This window comes from Loxodonta africana, chromosome 7 (genome assembly GCF_030014295.1).
Source record: "Loxodonta africana isolate mLoxAfr1 chromosome 7, mLoxAfr1.hap2, whole genome shotgun sequence".
In the NCBI taxonomy this organism is placed as follows: domain Eukaryota; kingdom Metazoa; phylum Chordata; class Mammalia; order Proboscidea; family Elephantidae; genus Loxodonta; species Loxodonta africana.
The window spans coordinates 91,223,281-91,242,494 of record NC_087348.1 but is presented as its reverse complement, the minus strand read 5'-3'; the positions used below and the strand labels follow the sequence as shown (position 1 = coordinate 91,242,494).

General features: G+C 39.9%; 1 protein-coding gene across 1 annotated transcript in view; it reads right to left on the bottom strand.

Moving 5' to 3' along the window:
• Window positions 1-19,214, bottom strand: part of MRPL48 (mitochondrial ribosomal protein L48) — a 100,150-nt gene that overhangs the window by 1,182 nt on the left and 79,754 nt on the right. Inside the window, exons 8-10 of the mRNA XM_064289512.1 lie at window positions 15,004-15,173; window positions 1,731-1,833; window positions 340-429 (exon numbers count right to left, since the gene is read on the bottom strand). Coding sequence (XP_064145582.1) covers window positions 340-429; window positions 1,731-1,833; window positions 15,004-15,173 — 363 coding nt within the window. The remainder of the gene's footprint in view (window positions 1-339; window positions 430-1,730; window positions 1,834-15,003; window positions 15,174-19,214) is intronic.

The window sequence follows — 19,214 nt, the reverse complement described above, 5'->3', positions numbered from 1 at the left end:
AAAAAAAAAAAAAAAAAATACTGTACATTAATCTTAAACAATGTTCTTTCTGCTATACAACTACCTGAAAGGAGGGAATTCTGGGCTGTCATGAGCTCACCCCTAACTTCACGATGAGGTCAGCTCCTGTGGTCCATAAAGCATCATCCCTGATCCTCAGAAGAGCCAAAAAAATGACCCTGTGGACCTTTTCTGGTTACTGTCTAGGCTAAATTAACCACTTCTCCCAGTTGTTCCTAAAGCCAGGCAGTCCAGATGCTCTTAGCACCCCCACAGCTCAGTCCACATTTTGAACACAGGTAGGCCACAAGGGAGGTCTCTTCCCAAACTAATACCTACCTCCTTCACTGACAGTTTGACTCCTTCAGGAAGATTGTTTCCAACTATTTCCAAGAAAATCTCCGCAAACGTAGCACTCAAACCGCTGATCTGCGAAAGGAAAGGAGATGCTGCTAAGGGAGGGCCCTGAAAATCAGGTGGTTGGGCAGAGATGGCATGAACTGAAATGCCAGGTCCAGCAGAGGCTTAGGTTGGAGGGTCAACATCCAGAGCTGGTTTCTGAGCCCAGCTTCTACAGGATTTCTCTCACTATCTGCTGAGGCGTCTGCTTGCTTAGATGGTCACTGCCAATATCTCTTCCTATAGGAGATGTCCTAACTGGATCAAGAGGTTATCAGGTCCAGGCTGATGTTCTGATTCAACTCAGGTTTACCCACACTGATCAGGACCTATTGGTGTCAGATCCTGTTCTGAGAATCCAGAGGTTAATCAGAAGTGTGACAGAAGGGCATGCAGAAAGCTGCAGAAACCAATAAGAGAAATATCTACCTGACTCAATCAAGGGAGGTCAAAGAAAGCTTCCTGAAGAGGTAACATCTAGGTGGAGTCTTGAAGAAAACCAGGAGTAAACAGGAAGAATTCAACAGCTGTATGGAGGGTTTTCGAGGCAGAGGAAACAGCATTCAGGAAGATGTGGAGGCATAACACAGTACTTGGGGAATTAAAAGTACCTCCGTGTATGGCTGGAGTGAATGGGATGTGAAGAGGAAGAGCGGGATAATTATGAAGACACTTGAATGCTAATCTACAGGGGTCAAACTTTATCCTACAGGAAAATACTATTAGGAATAATTTATTCCTACTAATATTTAAAGAATCAATGTTTGTAAGTAATTATTTTTAGAAAAAATTGGCATGGATTTAAGGTATTACTGCCTTAATATTCATTACCTTGCTGATGTTTCTTGAATGGATCAAAAAGGGATGATGTCCCTACAACGGAATATTATTTGGCAATAAAAAGGAATGAAGTATTGATGCATGCTACAACATGGATGAACCTTGAAAACATTATACTAAATGAAATAAATCAGATACAAAAGACCATATTATTGCATGATTCCATTTATGTGAAATGTCCAGAATAGGCAAATTCACAGAGACAGAAAGGAAAAGAGAGGTTACCAGGGGCTGGAGGAATGGAGTAATGAGGACTTATTGTTTAATGGATACAGAGTTTCTCTTTGAGATGACAGAAAACATCTGGAAATAGATAACAGTGATGGTTGTAAAACATAGTGAACATACTTAATGCTACTGAATAAAAAAAAAGAATAGCACATTCAAAATGGTTAAAAAAGTACATTTTATATTATGTATATTTTGGCAAAATAATTGGGAAAAAATGAACAGAGAGAAGAACTAGGAGAAGCTTCTCCCAGAATGCCTACCTGAACCACTCGCGCATGGGTGGTAAGGACTGAGTCCAGGAACATTTTGTTGCCTTGGTCCTGCAGCCGCAACACCTCCATGGTTTTCGTGGGCAATGCGTAACTGTGGGAAGGAAAAGTCAGTTATTGGGACGGTTCCCTTAACCAAGCAGCAGCAAGAGCTCTTAACGCCACTTGAGTCAGGGCGACCCCTGGCTGGGTACAGCCACTGCTGCATGCAGCAGCTCCTGGAATCCAGAGGAGGCTAAGCCAACTGTGAGTTTATCTACAACCATGAGCAAAGTAAACAGAGCTCTTTAAACCTCCTCCGGAAGTTTCTAAACACCCTGAGGAGAGAACGTGTCTAATGCCTTTTTGCATCCCCAATCATGCCTAATACAATGATCTGAATAAAATTTGGTAATCATTAAGTGTTTGTGGCTACTGAAGAACAGCCAGTTCTGAAAGAATTAGGTTCATCATTAGGCATGCTTTGGAGGCTAACCTTGGGTATTTCATCTCTTCTGGAGAAATGAGGAACGGAACTCAATTGTTCTAGAGCAGGGTTTCTCAACACTGACATTTTAGACCAGAAAATTCTTTGTTATTGGAAGCTGGTCTATGCACTATAGGATCTTTAGCAGCATCTCTGACCTCTATCAACTGGATGCCAGTAGCACTCCTCCCCCTGTGGTGACAATCAAAATTGGCTCCAGAACTTGTCAAATGTCCCCTGTGGGGCAAAATAGCCCCCAGCTGAGATCCACTGTTATAGAGCCTATGCTTACAATAATTCGCTTTTTTTTTTTCCCTTTAATTGTGCTTTAAGTGAAAGTTTACAGTTCAAGTTAGTTTCTCATACAAAAATTTATACACACATTGTTATGTGGCCCTACTTGGTCTCCCTATAATGTGACAGACACTCCTCCTTTCCACCCTGTATTTCCTGTGTCCGTTCAACCACATAATCAGCTTTAGTAGATCCACAGGCTGTAGTGAAAAGAACACTGGACTTGGAGTCAAGTCTTGGCCCTGCCACTTACTAGCTGTGTTTCCTTAGGCAACTCACTTCCTCTCTGGGCCTCAGTATAAATGGAACTATAATCTGGGCCTATATAAACAGACTACTGTGAGGATCAGGTGTGGCGATAACACTAATGACTACAGAGAAACATGGTATTAGTGTTGTCTTCATCTTATCCAAAAAAGTTCATCGAAGTAAAGATAAATAAAATAATTTATACAGTAGAATTCCTGAATTTTCATGCCTCACAAAAACAAAAAAAAAAAACAAACCTGTTGCCATCGAGTCGATTCCAATTTATAGCGACCCTATAGGACAGAGTAGAACTGCCCTATAGGATTTCCAAGGAGTGGCTGGTGGATTCGAGCTGCCAACCTTTTGGTTAGCAGATGTAGTAGCTCTTAACTACCGCACTACCAGGGCTCCCATGCCTCACAAAGTTTCATTAATTAATAGCAAGGGGTATGGCCCTCTACAGATGAACCTCTACAAAAGGAAGGCAGTTTGGTGGAATGAAAAATGTGTTAGAGACAAAAGACCAGTTCTGGATTCAAATTTGGCTCTGCCACTTATTACCTATTTGACCTTGGGAAATTAATTCAGTTCTCGTAAGTCTCAGTTTCTTCACCTATAAAGGGACGGTTCATAGGGTTGTTGCATTGATTAAATGAGATTACACAAGTAATTTGCCCAGCATACATGTTTATTCATTCGTTTAACAAACATTTACTGGGAGCTCATTCTGTCCCAGGCACTCTGGTGGGCAATACACAGTTTATGCTTTCAAGGAACTCACTAAGAGTGTATTAGAGAGACAGGTAAGTACACAAACATCTGTAGCACAGTAAGACAAGGACAATAGTAGATATGTACTGAATATTATAAGAACAAGAGGGAGAGAAGGGGGGCCCAGGGAAGGTTTCACAGGTGAGTAGAAATAAGTCACAAAAGGACAAATATTGTATGAGACCACTATTACAAAAACTCAAGAAAAGGTTTACATACAGAAAGAAACAATCTTTGATGGTTTTGAAGGAGGGGAGGGTTGGGGAGGAAAATCATTAACCAGATAGTAGATAAGTGTTAACTTTGGTGAAGGGAAAGACAGTACACAATACAGGGGAAGTCAGCACAACTTTATCAAGGCAAAGTCAAAAAAGCTTCATAGACACATCCAAACACCCTGCGGGACTGAGTTACGAGGCTGAGGGCTGGGACCATGGTGGGGTGGAGGAGGGGCATCTAGGTGAACTGGCATAACAAAGTTCATAAAGAAAATGCTCTACATCCAACTTTGGTGAGTAGTGACTGGGGTGTTAGAAGCTTGTGAGCGGCCATCAAAGATACATCTACTGGTCCCATCCCATCCAGAGCAAAGGAGAATGAAGAAAACCAAAGACACAAGGAAAATATTAGTCCAAAGGACTAACGGACCACAAGTACCACAGCTTCCACCAGCCTGAACCCAGAAGAACTAGATGGTGACCAGCTAGGCTACCACCACCAACCACTCTGACAGGGATCACAATAGAGGGTCTCAGATGGAGCAGGAGAAAAATGTAGGACAAAATTCAAATTCATACACACACACAATCATGTACACCTGCCCAAAAGGAATGACAAGGAGGCAAGAAGGGACAAGAAAAATGGACGGATGGCAATGGGGAATTGGAGTAGGGAAGGAGAAAGTGTTGACACATCATGGGGATTGCAACTAATGTCACAAAACAATTTGTGTATAAATTGTTGAACGAGAAACTAATATGCTCTGTAAAGTTTCACCTAAAGGACAAAAGAAAAAAAAAAAAGAATGAGTATAGATGTTTGCCTGGAGGGCGTTCCAAGAAAGTGCAGCAATACTTACAAGGGCAAGAAAGCACGAGAGGCCCTCAAAGACAATCAACAGAAAAACCAGACAAAGTTTATATAGAAATACTGGGAACTCAGGTCATTTCAAAGTAGAACAGGACTTTGAGTGGAAACAGTATACGTAATTTTTCTTCAGCATCTTTATACTTTTCTGTACTTTCTAAATTTTTGGCAATAAATATTACTTGGATGTCAAACAGAAAGGAAGAAGTGAAATTACTGAATTTCAAGAGTCAACCTAACATGACAAAATAGTGCTACCTTTGGGGAATATTGACTGGGAAGAGGCATACGGGAAACTGCTAGGGTGCTGGAAAACTTAGAGTCTGTGTATTTCACTATATATAAATTATACCTCAATTTTTAAAATATAACTGGATTAAAAAAAAAGGGAAAGATTAGCTTCACAGAGAGTGATGCTGGGTGATGCCTTTACTCTCCATGGAGCACAGGGCTTGATCAGCTCACTTCTCAAGTGTGGAAGCTGCTCCCACATAAGAAAGATTTCTATATCCCAGGCAGGGTACAAGCAAATTAAGGGACCTATGAGAAAGGCCTCTTCCTCTCCTCTCCATCTGAGTGAGTTGCAGCAGCAGCAAGGCAAACCATTCTCAGAACAAAAGCCGGTACATAGCTTTCCTGCCCAATTCCATCTCAAGGTCAAGGCTGTCATTCCTACCCTGGATTCCCAGAGGAAAAATGGATCAAGATGAAATAAAAATCAGAAGAAAAGAAAATCATTTTATCTCTTAAAAGTTGGGCAGTGAGACTGCTTAACAATATAATGGTCTGAAAACCTCAATCAAAGCAGAAGTGAGTTGCTAAAAACATCTCTTTATGCTCCGTGAAATTTGGAGCAAAGAGCTAGTAAAATGGCAAAAAGGAGCACATTCAGTTGTTCTAGGAATCATGCCTATGCCTGTTAGAACCTAAACCATTGCCTACTAGTGCCAGGTACTAGGCAAGGCCCCATGATTAGACCACTGATGAAAATAGGAACCCGATCCATTGCCATCGAATGGATTCTGACTCATAGCGACCCTATATGACAGAGCAGAACTGCCCCACAGGGTTTCCAAGGAGTGGCTGGTGGATTCAAATTGCTGACCTTTTGGATAGCTGCCAAGCTTTTGACCACTGTGCCATCAGGACTCCGAAGACAGAAACAGTCTAGTAGAGAGTACCAATAATAAGTAATTACAATGGTAAGGAATGAGTGATATGAAAGAGAAGTCATACATCTTTTACTTCTCTTAAATATACAACAGCAGGACCTAACTTAATGAGATTCCCTGAAGAAGTGATATTCAAGATGAAGCCTAAGAAAATGTCAGAGTTAGGTGAAAGGGGAAGAGTATTCTAAGCTTTAGAGAGCACATGCAAAGGTCCTGAGGTGGGAAGGGATGAAAACAAAGTCTGTGTAACTGGAAGTAGAAGAAGGGATGAGAGAAGTGTGAGTTAAGGCAAGAGAGGCAAGCTCAGGCCATGGGGCACCTAGCAAAACATAAAGAACTTTTATTTTGATCTTAAGGGGACAGAAAGCCATGTAAGGATTTTAAAAAGCAAAGTGACAATCATATTTCCATTCTAGAAAAGTCACCCTAGCTACCATGTGAAGAACTGGTTAGAGGGAATCAAGAACTGGAAAAAAAAAACTGGGATCAAATTCAAAACTTGCAACTTATTAGGTATGTGACTATGGGCAAACCTCAATAATAATAATAGCATCCCACACAAGTACTTTACATATATTAACTCCCTTAATTTTCACTACAGCCTTTTTAGGTAGGCATTTTTATTAACCCCATTTTACAGATGAGGAAACTAAGGCACAAAGAGATTAAGTAAACTGCCCAATGTCACACAGTAAGAATACAGCAGAGCAAAACTTAGGCAGTCTGGCTCCAGAGTTCATGCTTTGATCTGCTATGTGCAAGGTGCTTTTCTGAATTAAGTTATATACCAAAAAAAAGGGCTTAGCAGAGTGCTTGACTGACAGTAGGTGCTCAAGTGTTATTGCCCTCCTGCCTTCACTCAAATGCAACCAGGGCTTCTTATGGTCAAGCTTTAATGAGAAGCATCTTTAAAAAAGAGTTCTTTTTGGAGAACGAAGAACCCCAAAGATGAGGAAAACGTTAGCCCAAGAGACAAAATGGACCACATAAAGCAGAGACTCCATCAGCCTGAGACCAGAAGAACTAGATGGTACCCAGCTACCACCAATGACAACCCTGACAGGGAACATAAGAGAGAGTCCCTGACGGAGCAGGAGAAAAGTGGGGTGCAGAACTCAAATTCTAGTAAAAAGATGACACTTAATAGTCTGACTGAGATTGGAGGAATCCCAGAAGACATGGCCCCTGGACTCTCTGTTAACCCGGAACGAAAACCATTCCCAAAGCCAACTCTTCAGACAATGAATAGTCTGGACTGTAAGACATAAAATGATACTCATGAAGAGTGTGCTTCTTAGTTCAAGTAGAGACACGAGATTAAACGGAAAGCTCCTGTCTGGAGGCGAGATGAGAAGGCAGTAAGGGATACGAGCTGGTTGAACGGACACAGGAAATTCAGGGTGGAAAGGAGGAATGAGCGGTCACATTATAGGGATAGTAACTAGGGTCACATAACAATGTGTGTATAAATTTATATATGGGAAATTAATTTGAGCTGCAAACTTTCACCTAAAGCACAATTAAAAAAAAAAAAAAAGAGTCCTTTTCAATGTTTAAAACACTACTCCAGGGTGTCAATTCACTGTGGGTATGAAAGCAACATTCTGTAAATGACATTTAATGCTTCTTTGCCAGTAGAACCTTTGAGACATTACCCTAACCCTTACCGGCTGAAAAAACATCTTCATCCATTATTAATAACAATATTATTTAGAGTGTTTATAATGTGCCAGTCTCTCTGCTAAGTGCTGTTATGTAATATTTAATTTTCAGAACTCAGTGAAATAGGAAAATTACCCTCCTGATTATACAGATGAGGAAACCGAGGTTCAGAAATGCCCAAAGTAATAAAGCTAGTAATTGGTAGAGTTAGAATTTGAGTTGAACGTGCGCAGTTTGATTCCAGAGCTTGTACTCTTAGCCAGTTGGTACTCAAAGTGTGGTCCACAGACAAGCTACAGGTGAGCAAACTGCTTGTTACAAGTCCACGACAAGATGAGGAGCATTCACCAGTTACTAAACACAGTTTAATTGTTGACTTTTTTTAATAGCAAGACTTCCTCAATAAAGGAGGCAAAGTATTAATGTACATTTTGGCATAATCTGATTATCTTTGCAGAGTGGTACTTCGAGAAGCACCACTCTAAATTATATGCTATTCTGCCTCCTTGAACTGACATTACACTTTACCTTCCACTTACCACCTCCCACATAATGTTACAATTACTTCTGTGTGTGTGTGTTACGCATATGTATATATACTCTCTGAAATAAGGGTCTATGTCAGATTCACCTCAGTATCCTCCAGCCTGAATCCCCGGTACGGTGCCCGCCACATAGCAAGCAGAGGCTCAATCAATGGTTTTTAATTAATTAAAAACATATTCATTAAACTTTAGGAAAAGTACACCACACAACTGGACTGTGTAGTCATATTTAAGATCCTGTGGCAGCTGACTAAATGTCCCCCATGTGGCAGGCCTTGTGTTAGGTGCTGAAGAAATAAAGAACACAGTCCTCATCTACAAGGAATGCACAGACTGGGTACAGGGGGAAGGAGGTACTGATATGTAAGGAGATCATATGACCCAGAGCACTAAATGCCATGATAGAGGTATGTTGCCAAGCGCTGAAAGAGCAACCAACTCTCTGGGGCATCAGAAAAAGATAAAGCACATCCTTAGGCCTAAAACAAGTGAAGTACCGTTGGCTGTGACAGTTAAAGTCACAGTTTATTATCAAATCTTCTAAAGAGCACTTTTAGCACAGTTATACTTCAGGGTATGAAGGTTTTTAAGTTTTAAAGGTTTAAAAGGTTCAAATTTGGCTAACAATTTAAAATAAGACCCTATATAATTAAAAATACTGGGGTTAGGCAGAACTGGGTTTAAATCCGGGCAACTTACTCATTCTGTAATTTTTGGCAAATTACTTAACCCTCTGAGCCTTGGTTTCCTCATTTGTAAAATAAAATATACTAACACTTAAGTTATAGAGTTGTGAAAATGAAATATGTAAGGAACTATAATTTTTGCCATATCCACATTCTGTGCAGTGTACTACCATGCCATAATGGCAAAGTACCAAAACTACAATTTACTTAATGTTTTTAGTTAAATGAACTTTTTTTTTTTTTTAATTAATTTAAAAAATAAATTTGAGATATGGAGCAACTGGAACTCTTATGTTGCTGGTGGGAATGTAAAATGGTACAGTCACTTTGGAAAACAGTCTGGAAGTTTCTTATAAATTTAAAAATATATTTAATATCCAACCCAGGAATACCACTCCTAAAGAAATGAAAACTATGGTTTCACAAAAGCGTGTACATGTTTATAGTAGCTTAATTCATAATTGCCAAAGACTAGAAACAGCTCAGATGCCCTTCAACTGATGAATGGATAAACAAACTCTGTGTACATGCAGCCAGTGAAATGCTACTCACCAACAAAAGGGAACAAACTGCTGATACAGGAAACAACATGGAAGAATCTTAAATGCATTATGCTCGTAAAAGAACCCAAATTCAAAAGGATACATACTGTATCCTTTATCCATTTATACGACATTCTGAAAAAGACAAAACTATAGGGACAGAAAACAGATCCGTGGTTGCCAAGGACTGGGGGTCAGGGAAGGAGCTGACTACAAAAAAGCAGGAGGAAATTTTTTGGGATGGTGAAAATATTTTATATTTTTATTATGGTGGTATTTATTCAACTGCGTGCATTTATTAAAACTCAGAACTGTTCACAAAAGGGTAAATTTTACTGAGTGTAAATTATACCTCAAAAAACTTAAGAAAACTCGATTTTAGCGGTGTAAATGCAAAACCACTATCAGCTGCCATAAATAGAAGGTAAGTTAAAAATAAATACAATGAAAACAAAATAATGTTACACAAGTCTAGCTAGATACTACTGCCTGTCAAAGACTAAGCCTGAGGTCCCTCTGTTACAAAGATTAGGAAGTGCTACAATGGTGTTAAATACATACCAGCAGCACAGTGAGAATTTCTTCTTGACATAATTAGGTTGAATGAGAATTTAAAAGGGAAGAAATTTCTCAACATGTGATTTAATGTTATTTAAGGCAAACCAGAGAACATCCCACACTTTGTGAAACACTAAGATACGTAAAGTGCCTGGCCTAGAGTGGGTAGTCAGTAAATGCTGGTTTCCTTCCTGTACAGTTTTTCAGCATATCCAATGAAAAGCAGAGCAGGCAAAGAATACCTAAATAAATGGAGAGATATTCAGAGTTCATTAATCAGAGGACTCGAAATAGGTAAGATGTCCATTACCCCCAAATTGATCTACTGATTCAGTGCAATCCAATTCAAAACCCCATCAGGTTTTTTTCTGTAGAAATCAACAAGCTGATTTTAAAATTGATTTGGAAAACTAAAGGACCTAAAACAGTCAAAACGATTTTCAAAAAGAGAAACAGTATTTACCACGGCCTCCACCAGACTGAGTCCAGTACAACGAGATGGTACCACCATTGACTGCTCTGACAGGGATCACAATAGAGGGTCCCAGACAGAGCTAGAGAAAAATATAGAACAAAATTCTAACTCAAAAAGAGAGACCAGACTTACTGGCCTGACGGAGGCTGGAGAAACCCTGAGAGTATGGACCCTGGACACCCTTTCAGCTCAGTAATGAGGCCACTCCTGAGGTTCACCCTTCAGCCAAAGATTGAACAGGCCCATGGAACAAAACAACACTAAAAGGGGCACACCAGCCCTGGGACAGGGACTGGAAAGTAGGAGGGAACAGGAAAGCTGGTAATAGGGAACCCAGATTTTTTTTTTTTAATAATTTTGATTGTGCTTTAAGTGAAAGTTTACAAATCAAGTTAGTCTCTCACATATAAACTTACATAAAAAAAAAAAACACATACACCTTACTAAATACTCCCATTTACTCTCCCCCTTTTTTTTAATGAGTCAGCCCGCTCCCTCCCTCCAGTCTCTCCTTTCATGACCTTTTTGCCTGTTTCTAACCCTCTCTACCCTCCCATCTCCCCTCCAGACCAGGAGATGCCAACACAGTCTCAAGTGTCCACCTGATACAAGTAGCTCACTCCTCATCAGCATCTCTCCCCAACCCATTGTCCAGTCCATTCCATGTCTGATGAGCTGTCTTCGGGAATGGTTCCTGTCCTGGGCCAACAGAAGGTTTGGGGACCATGACTGCTGGGATTCTTCTAGTCTCAGTCAGACCATTAAGTCTGGTCTTTTTATGAGAATTTGGGGTCTGCATCCCACTGTTCTCTTGCTCCCTCAGGGGATCTCTGTTGTGCTCCCTGTCAGGGCAGTCATCGGTTGTGGCTGGGCACCATCTAGTTCTGGTCCCAGGTTGATGTAGTCTCTGGTTTATGTGGTCCTTTCTGTCTCTTGGGCTCATAATTATCTTGTGACCTTGGTGTTCTTCATTCTCTTTTGATCCAGGTGGACTGAGACCAATTGATGCATCTTAGATGGCCGCTTGTTAGCGTTTAAGACCCCAGACGCCACACTTCAAAATGGGATGCAGAATGTTTTCTTAATAGAATTTATTTTGCCAATTGACTTAGATGTCCCCTGAAGCCATAGTCCCCAAATCCCCGCCCTTGCTCCGCTGACCTTTGAAGCATTCAGTTTATCCAGGAAACTTCTTTGCTTTTGGTCCAGTCCAGTTGAGCTGACCTTCCCTGTATTGAGTATTGTCCTTCCCTTCACCTAAAGTAGTTCTTATCTACTATCTAATCGGTAAATAACCTTCTCCCACCCTCCCTCCCTCCCCCCTCTCATAACCACAAAAGAATGTGTTCTTCTCAGTTTATACTATTTCTCAAGATCTTATAATAGTGGTCTTATACAATATTTGTCCTGTTGCATCTGACTAATTTCACTTAGCATAATACCTTCCACGTTCCTCCATGTTATGAAATGTTTCACAGGTTCATCACTGTTCTTTATTGATGCATAGTATTCCATTGTGTGAGTATACCATAATTTATTTATCCATTCATCCGTTGATGGACACCTTGGTTGATTCCAGCTCTTTGCTATTGTAAACAGAGCTGCAATAAACGTGAGTGTGCATATATCTGTTCGTGTAAAGGCTCTTATTTCTCTAGGATATATTCCGAGGAGTGGGATTTCTGGGTTGTATGGTAGTTCTATTTCTAACTTTTTAAGGAAACACCAGATAGATTTCCAAAGTGGTTGTACCATTTAACATTCCCACCAGCAGTGTATAAGAGTTCCAATCTCTCCGTAGCCTCTGCAACATTTATTATTTTGTGTTTTTTGGATTAATGCCAGCCTTGTTGGAGTGAGATGGAATCTCGTTGTAGTTTTAATTTGCATTTCTCTAATGGCTAATGATCGAGAGCATTTTCTCTAATGGCTAATGATCGAGAGCATTTTCTCATGTATCTGTTAGCCACCTGAATATCTTCTTTAGTGAAGTGCATGTTCATATCCTTTGCCCAATTTTTAATTGGGTTGTTTGTCTTTTTGTGGTTGAGTTTTGACAGAATCATATAGATTTTAGAGATCAGGCGCTGGTCGGAGATGTCATAGCTGAAAATTCTTTCCCAATCTGTAGGTGGTCTTTTTACTCTTTTGGTGAAGCCTTTAGATGAGCATTGGTGTTTGATTTTTAGGAGCTCCCAGTTGTCTGGTTTCTCTTCGTCATTTTTAGTAACGTTTTGTATTCTGTTTATGCCTTGTATTAGGGCTCCTAACGTCCCCATTTTTTCTTCCATGATCTTTATCGTTTTAATCTTTATGTTTAGGTCTTTGATCCACTTGGAGTTAGTTTTTGTGCATGGTGTGAGGTATGGGTCCTGTTTCATTTTTTTGCAAATGGATATCCAGTTATGCCAGCACCATTTGTTAAAAAGACTATCTTTTCCCCAATTAACTGACACTGGGCCTTTGTCAAATATCAGCTGCTCATATGTGGATGGATTTATATCTAGGTTCTCAGTTCTGTTCCACTGGTCTATGTGTCTGTTGTTGTACCAATACCAGGCTGTTTTGACTACTGTGGCTGTATAACAGGTTCTGAAATCAGGTAGAGTGAGGCCTCCCACTTTCTTCTACTTTTTCAGTAATGCTTTACTTATCCAGGGCTTCTTTCCCTTCCATATGAAGTTGGTGATTTGTTTCTCCATCACATTAAAAAATGACATTGGAATTTGGATTGGAAGTGCATTGTATGTATAGATGGCTTTTGGTAGAATAGACATTTTTACTATCTTAAGTCTTCCTATCCATGAGCAAGGTATGTTTTTCCACTTAAGTATGTCCTTTTTAATTTCTTGTAGTAGAGCTTTGTAGTTTTCTTTGTATAGGTCTTTTACATCCTTGGTAAGATTTATTCCTAAGTATTTTATCTTCTTGTGGGGGGAACCCAGGTTTGAGAAGGGAGAGTGTTGACATGTTGTGGGGTTAACTAATGCCATATAACAATGTGTGTACTAACTGATGAGAAACTAGTTTGTTCTGTAAACCTTCATCTAAAGTTCAGTCAGTCCCTGAGTCGTAGCAACCCCATAACAATGGAACGAAACACTGCCTGGTCCAACTGCAGATCAGACCATTGTGATTTTTCATTGGCTGATTTTTCGAAGCAGATCACCAGGCCTTTCTTCCTAATCCAAATTAGTTTAGGAGCTCTGCTGAAATCTGCTCAGCATCGTAGCAATACGCAAGCTTCCAGTGACAGATGGGTAGTGTCTGGGCTTGAGGTGCATTGGCCGAGAATCAAGCCAGGTCTGCCTTCATACACAGATAGGGGGATAGATACACAAACGAGTGTAACAGAATAGAGTCCAGAAATAGACGACCACATATGTGATCAAAGACTTTCAACAAAGGTGCTTAGAAAATTCACTGGAGAAAGAAAGTCTTTTAAACAAGTGTTGTTGGAACAATTGGACATCCATACACACACACACGAACAAAAAAAAGAACCTCTTACACCATATACAAAAATAACTCAAAATGGGTCATTGACCTAAATGTAAAACTTAAAACTATAGGACTTTTAGGAGATATTCTTTGTGACCTTGGGTAAGGAAAAGATTTCTTAAACAAACACCAAAACACAAACCATAAAAGAAAAAACTGATAAACTGGACATTATCAAACAAAGATTTCTGCTCTTCAAAATACAGTTGAGAAGATGACAAGACATAGACTGACTTATCTGCAAAATACCTTACTTATCTGCAAAACACAAAATTCGCTTATCTGCAAAACACATATCTGAAAAACAATGGGTATGCAAAATATATAAAGAACTCTCAACTCAGTTTCAAAAATGAATAAAAGATTTGAAGACACTTCACCAAAGAGAATATGCAGATGGCAAATAAACACATGAAAAGATGCTCAGCATCATTATCCATTAGGGAAATACAAATTAAAACTACTATGAGATAGCACAATATACCCATTAGAATTGCTTTTTAAAAAATGACAATACCAAGTGCTGACCAAGATGAGGAGCTACTAGACTTTCATACATTGTTGGTGGGAATACGAAATGATGCAGCCACTTCAGAAAACAGTCTGGCAGGTTATTATAAAGTTAAATATATACTTAACATACAATCCAAAAACTTCAGTCCTAGGTAATTACCCGAAAGAAAAGAAGATATGGCCACACAAAACGTAAATAAGAATGCTTCTAGCAGCTTTATTCATAATCACCAGTAAACTGGAAACAACCCAAGTGTACATCAGCTACTGAATAGATAAGCCAGTTAAGGTCCACACATATTGAATACTACTCAGCAATAAAATACTTGCAACAACACAGATGAATCTCAAAAGCGTTATGCTAAGTAAAAGAGGTCAGATACAAACAGTTACATACTGTATGATTCTATTTACATGTTATTCTGGGGAAGTTAAAACAATAGGGACAAAAAATATGATCAGTGATTGCCAGGGACTGGAGGGTGGGAGGAAGGAGACTGACCACACCTGGGCACTGGGGAGCTTTTTGGGGAAATGGAACTATTCTATATTTTGATTGTGGTGGTAAGTATACAACTGTATATATTTGTCAAAATTCATAGAACTATACACCTAAAAAGAGTGAATTTTACTACAAGTAAATCATATGTCAAAAACCTGAGTTAAAAAAAAAAAAAATCAGAGCATGCTACCCATGCCAAGAATATTCCACGCAAAGACACCCTTCATATGCACGCTTCATACCTTTCCTCGACTTTAATGGAGAGGCCATTGCAGAGGTTGTGAACATACCGGGCGTAACTCTCTGCCAGGGCCATGTCATATGCACTCAGGTGAATGTTTACAGTACCATACTCATAATCTGTCCCCAAATTAATGGGTTTCACTTCTACTTTTGCCTTCTTCTTCTTGGGCTGGACAGAAAACAAAGAGAGAAAGAAACAAATCAAGGTATTATACAAGAAATTCTAATAATAACCATCTTGATATAAAGAAGAACCAATCTTTCAAATAAACTTGTTTACCGTTTTACTCTCTGGTCACCATATCTATAAACTGAAGTCCTCCTAGGAAGAACTGGTAACTTCTCTTACTGGTCTCAGCTGTGACATCAGCCAATGAAAGGAAAGGGAATACTGTTGGCATTACTTTAACATGAATGTATGTGACTATCTTCTGCTGTTAACTTGCTGTGAGACTCATCTCCCATCTCTGGCCTTCAGTTTCCTATTTATAAAATGATGGGGTTGTGCTAAATCGAAGATTCTTAACATGGAACCCATGATAGATTTCAAGACATCTGTGAACCCCCAAAATTATATGCGTGCACATTTTTCTGAAGAGAGAATCCCTGGCTTTCATCAGAATCTTAAAGAACAGATTTCAGGAACTAAAATCCAGACCTCCTGACAATGAATACTGGAATTTTCCCATTGCAGTCCCTGCGTTACTAACACTGTTAACAGAGGTGGCCACCCCACGGTGCTATAAGTGAGAAGCCAGCTTCTATAGACCAACCATCAAGGCCTGTCTGTCTCTTCCACGGAGCCCGCCACACCAGTGGCCAAATGCAGCAATCAGGACTTCTCATCATGACAGTCAGCACTGCAGCTAGAGCTGTGAAGAATGCTCAAGTCCAGAATGCAATGCGGAGCGGCTGAAATTTTCCAGCAGAGAGGGGAGGAGCTTCTCTGAAGCCTGCAGGAGGCTTTGCTAAGGCAGGGAAAATGCCAGGCTCTTTAAAGGTGTCACTTTAAGAGAAGAACAACAACAACAAAAAAAAGCAGAGCTGATTCCAGTATCCCCCTTGGCATCTTACCTGCTTTTCCGTGTTGGCCTAGATCTGTCCAGACCAATCCGCACCATCAGGAGCCCATTCTTATATTTCAGTCCTGAGCCAGGACACAGCATAGCCAGCAAAGAGTTTGACTACGTATAATACCAGTTCCTATAATTTTATCTGCACAGTCTCTCTCATATTCACCCTTTCTTCTCTATTCCTACTGCCTGAGTACAGGCCCTCATGACTGCCATGGGAAGCTATTAAAGATACTTGTGCAAGAGATATACATGATCAGTGCTGTGTTTTGGGAAGGCCATCTTGGCTGCACAGGGCAGAGAGGCAGGCTAGGAGAAAAGTGGCTGGACAGTGGCAGAGAAAATGGACTACTGACCACTAGCAAATTTTGGCACTCCTATTACTAGCCTGGATTCACTGTGGGATGGCCAAAGTTGGCCATTCTTATGTCCCTGTAGAATTGTACTTGGTTCCCAAAATGGGCCATGGGATAAATTATTAAACTTGTACAAAAATGTCCACATTATCACCCCTATTTTACAGACACAAAACCAAGGTCTTCTGAATGAAACTGATCTACCCAAGGTTACTGGAAAACTTTTCTGGGAAAGAGCAGATAAGAGAAAGAAAGCACATTAGAATCACAGGCTTCGAAAGGATCTTTGCTGTTATTGTTGTTAGGTACTGTAGAGCTAGTTCCAACTCATAGCAATGCTATGTCCAACAGAATGAAATGTTGCCCAGTCCTGTGCCATTCTCACAATTGTTGCTATGTTTGAGCCCACTGTTGCAGCCATTGTGTCAGTCTGTCTAGCTGAGAGTCTTCCTCTTTTTCACTGATCCTCTACCAAGCATGATTCCTTCTCCAGGGACTGGTCCCTCCTGATAACATGTCCAAAGTAAGTGAGATGAAGTTTCACCATCCTCACTTCCGGGGAGCTTTCTGGCTGCCCTTCTTTCAACAGAGATTTGTTTGGGATCTTAAGAGATCATTTAGTCTCTCCTTTCTTCCCTCCATAATTTTTCACAAGGAAGAAGTTGAGGCCCAGGAGGAGGAAATGGCTTGTTAAGGTTACAATAGTAAGGGAATGGGAAAGGTAAATACTTTATGCCTAGTCATGGCTGGAAGCTGAGTCTTTGCCTCCAAGCCCAGGGTCTCTCCTCCAGCTCCTGCTAAAGTGATACTGCCTACCTATTACTAAGGGGAACATTCTGAAGGAGAGGAAAGTTTGGAAGGATTGTGTTGTCCTAATCCTCAAACAAAAAGGCTGATATGCCTGCCACATATTCAGCTTCTAGAAATAACAAAATTTACACCTGGGGACTCTGAACAGTCCATAATGAGCTCTGAAGTGTCCATAAAGATTGAATGATGTTTAGAACTTAATGTGGCATAGTTGATTGACACAAACCAGACAGGAGGCTTGGTTCTGACTGGGGCAGCAAGCTGCTTAAAGAGCACTAGCCTTACATGGAAGTCAAAGAAACATCTAGGCTCAAATCCTGACTATCTTTGTATTTACTACATGATATTGGGTGATTTCTCTAGGCCTCAGTTTCCTCATCCAGAACACCTAAAATCATTGTGAAGCTCAGTAAACAGCAAATTCATATAAAATGGAAAAAGCAAACACTTTAAATGGGTTCTGACCACTCTCAATTCAAATATTAGCTCTGGAAATTAGTAGCCACCTGGCAAATCATTTAATCTCTCATATTCCTTATATGTAAAACAGGGTCTTTAATAACCATAGGATATTCTGAAGATTAAATACATCATTTGTAATATCATAAAATAATGCTTTAAAGCCTCACACATAGTAGTTACAGCACCTAGTATATAGTAGTTACTCACTAAATGGTATCTTAAAAAAAGATGGCGTAATATCCATAAATAGGACATTATTATTACTATAAATTGGAGGTAAGCATCCTCCTGATATCTTATTGGTATTCTTTATAGAATGAAGCATTTATTAAGCACTTGCTGTGTGGAAAGTCCTTTTTCCACCACTGCGAAAGACACCAAAGAAATAGAAAACACAGTCCCAGCCATCAAGGGCCTTGTAATGCAGAGACAGATAAAAGACACACATGAGAGGGCAGAGTCTCTTCTATTTAATCATAAAGAGAACCCGACCTCCTGTGTGGGAGGTGAATCCAACATAACTACCTTCCCTGCATCCTACCAATTAAATGCCTAAGAGAAACCCAAGGGCAACTACCTCGGGTGGGTGCAGCTGAAAGGGGCACAGTCAGTACCCCTAGGTTTTTAGCATGATACACACAGACCTCCATGACCCAGACCCGCCTACTTCTTGGGCCTCATCTCCCCTCAACCCCTGGTGCCCATTTGAGACTCCAGGATTAGCAAACTGCCAAAAGTTTCCCAACTTCATCTCCATAATCATGCCCACTGCTTCCCCCTTTCCTATTCCTGGCTATAATGTGGGCATGACGGCTAAAGAGGGAGCAGCCATCTTGGACCAAAGACAGAGGCAGCATGATAGTATGGCAAAAAAAAAAAAAAATGCTGGAATATCTATTTTTACTTTTATGTGAGAGTGATATAAATTTCTATGCAGCTTAGGCCCCTATTATTGTGGGTCTCTCTATTATGGCTGCCAAACCTCTATCCTAACTTATATAAGAAGTTAGTATGTCTCATTTATCTTTGTATCCCTAGAGCCTGGCAATATTAAGTGTTGATACTTTTTTGTTTAGTTGAATTGAATTCTGGTTCTGGTTTTGTTATTTACTAGCCATACGGTCGTAAAGATATCATTTAGGTTCCTAAATCAATTTCCTTTTCCGCCCTGCCTACCTCATAGGATTGCTGGTGAATCAAAAGGCATGGTTTTCAAATTTGTTCTGATTGCAAAGGGCTTAAAACATCCTTTTTATCTTTGTGAAACATCATGAACTATTTTTATTAACACATTTTCATCATATACAACAAGAATAACTTTACTAGCAGAAAACATGGTTATATTATATACACGGAGTCCTCTGCATCTTGTAAAACATGAAAGCACATACGAGTGTCTCTGTTAATACTTATTTTCATCAAGTAAAACTGATAGGAGAAAAACTTGAGATTTAGAAAATTCTATCCATTAACTTAATGTTTTCTAAAATTTGGAAAAGCCTGTTGTTA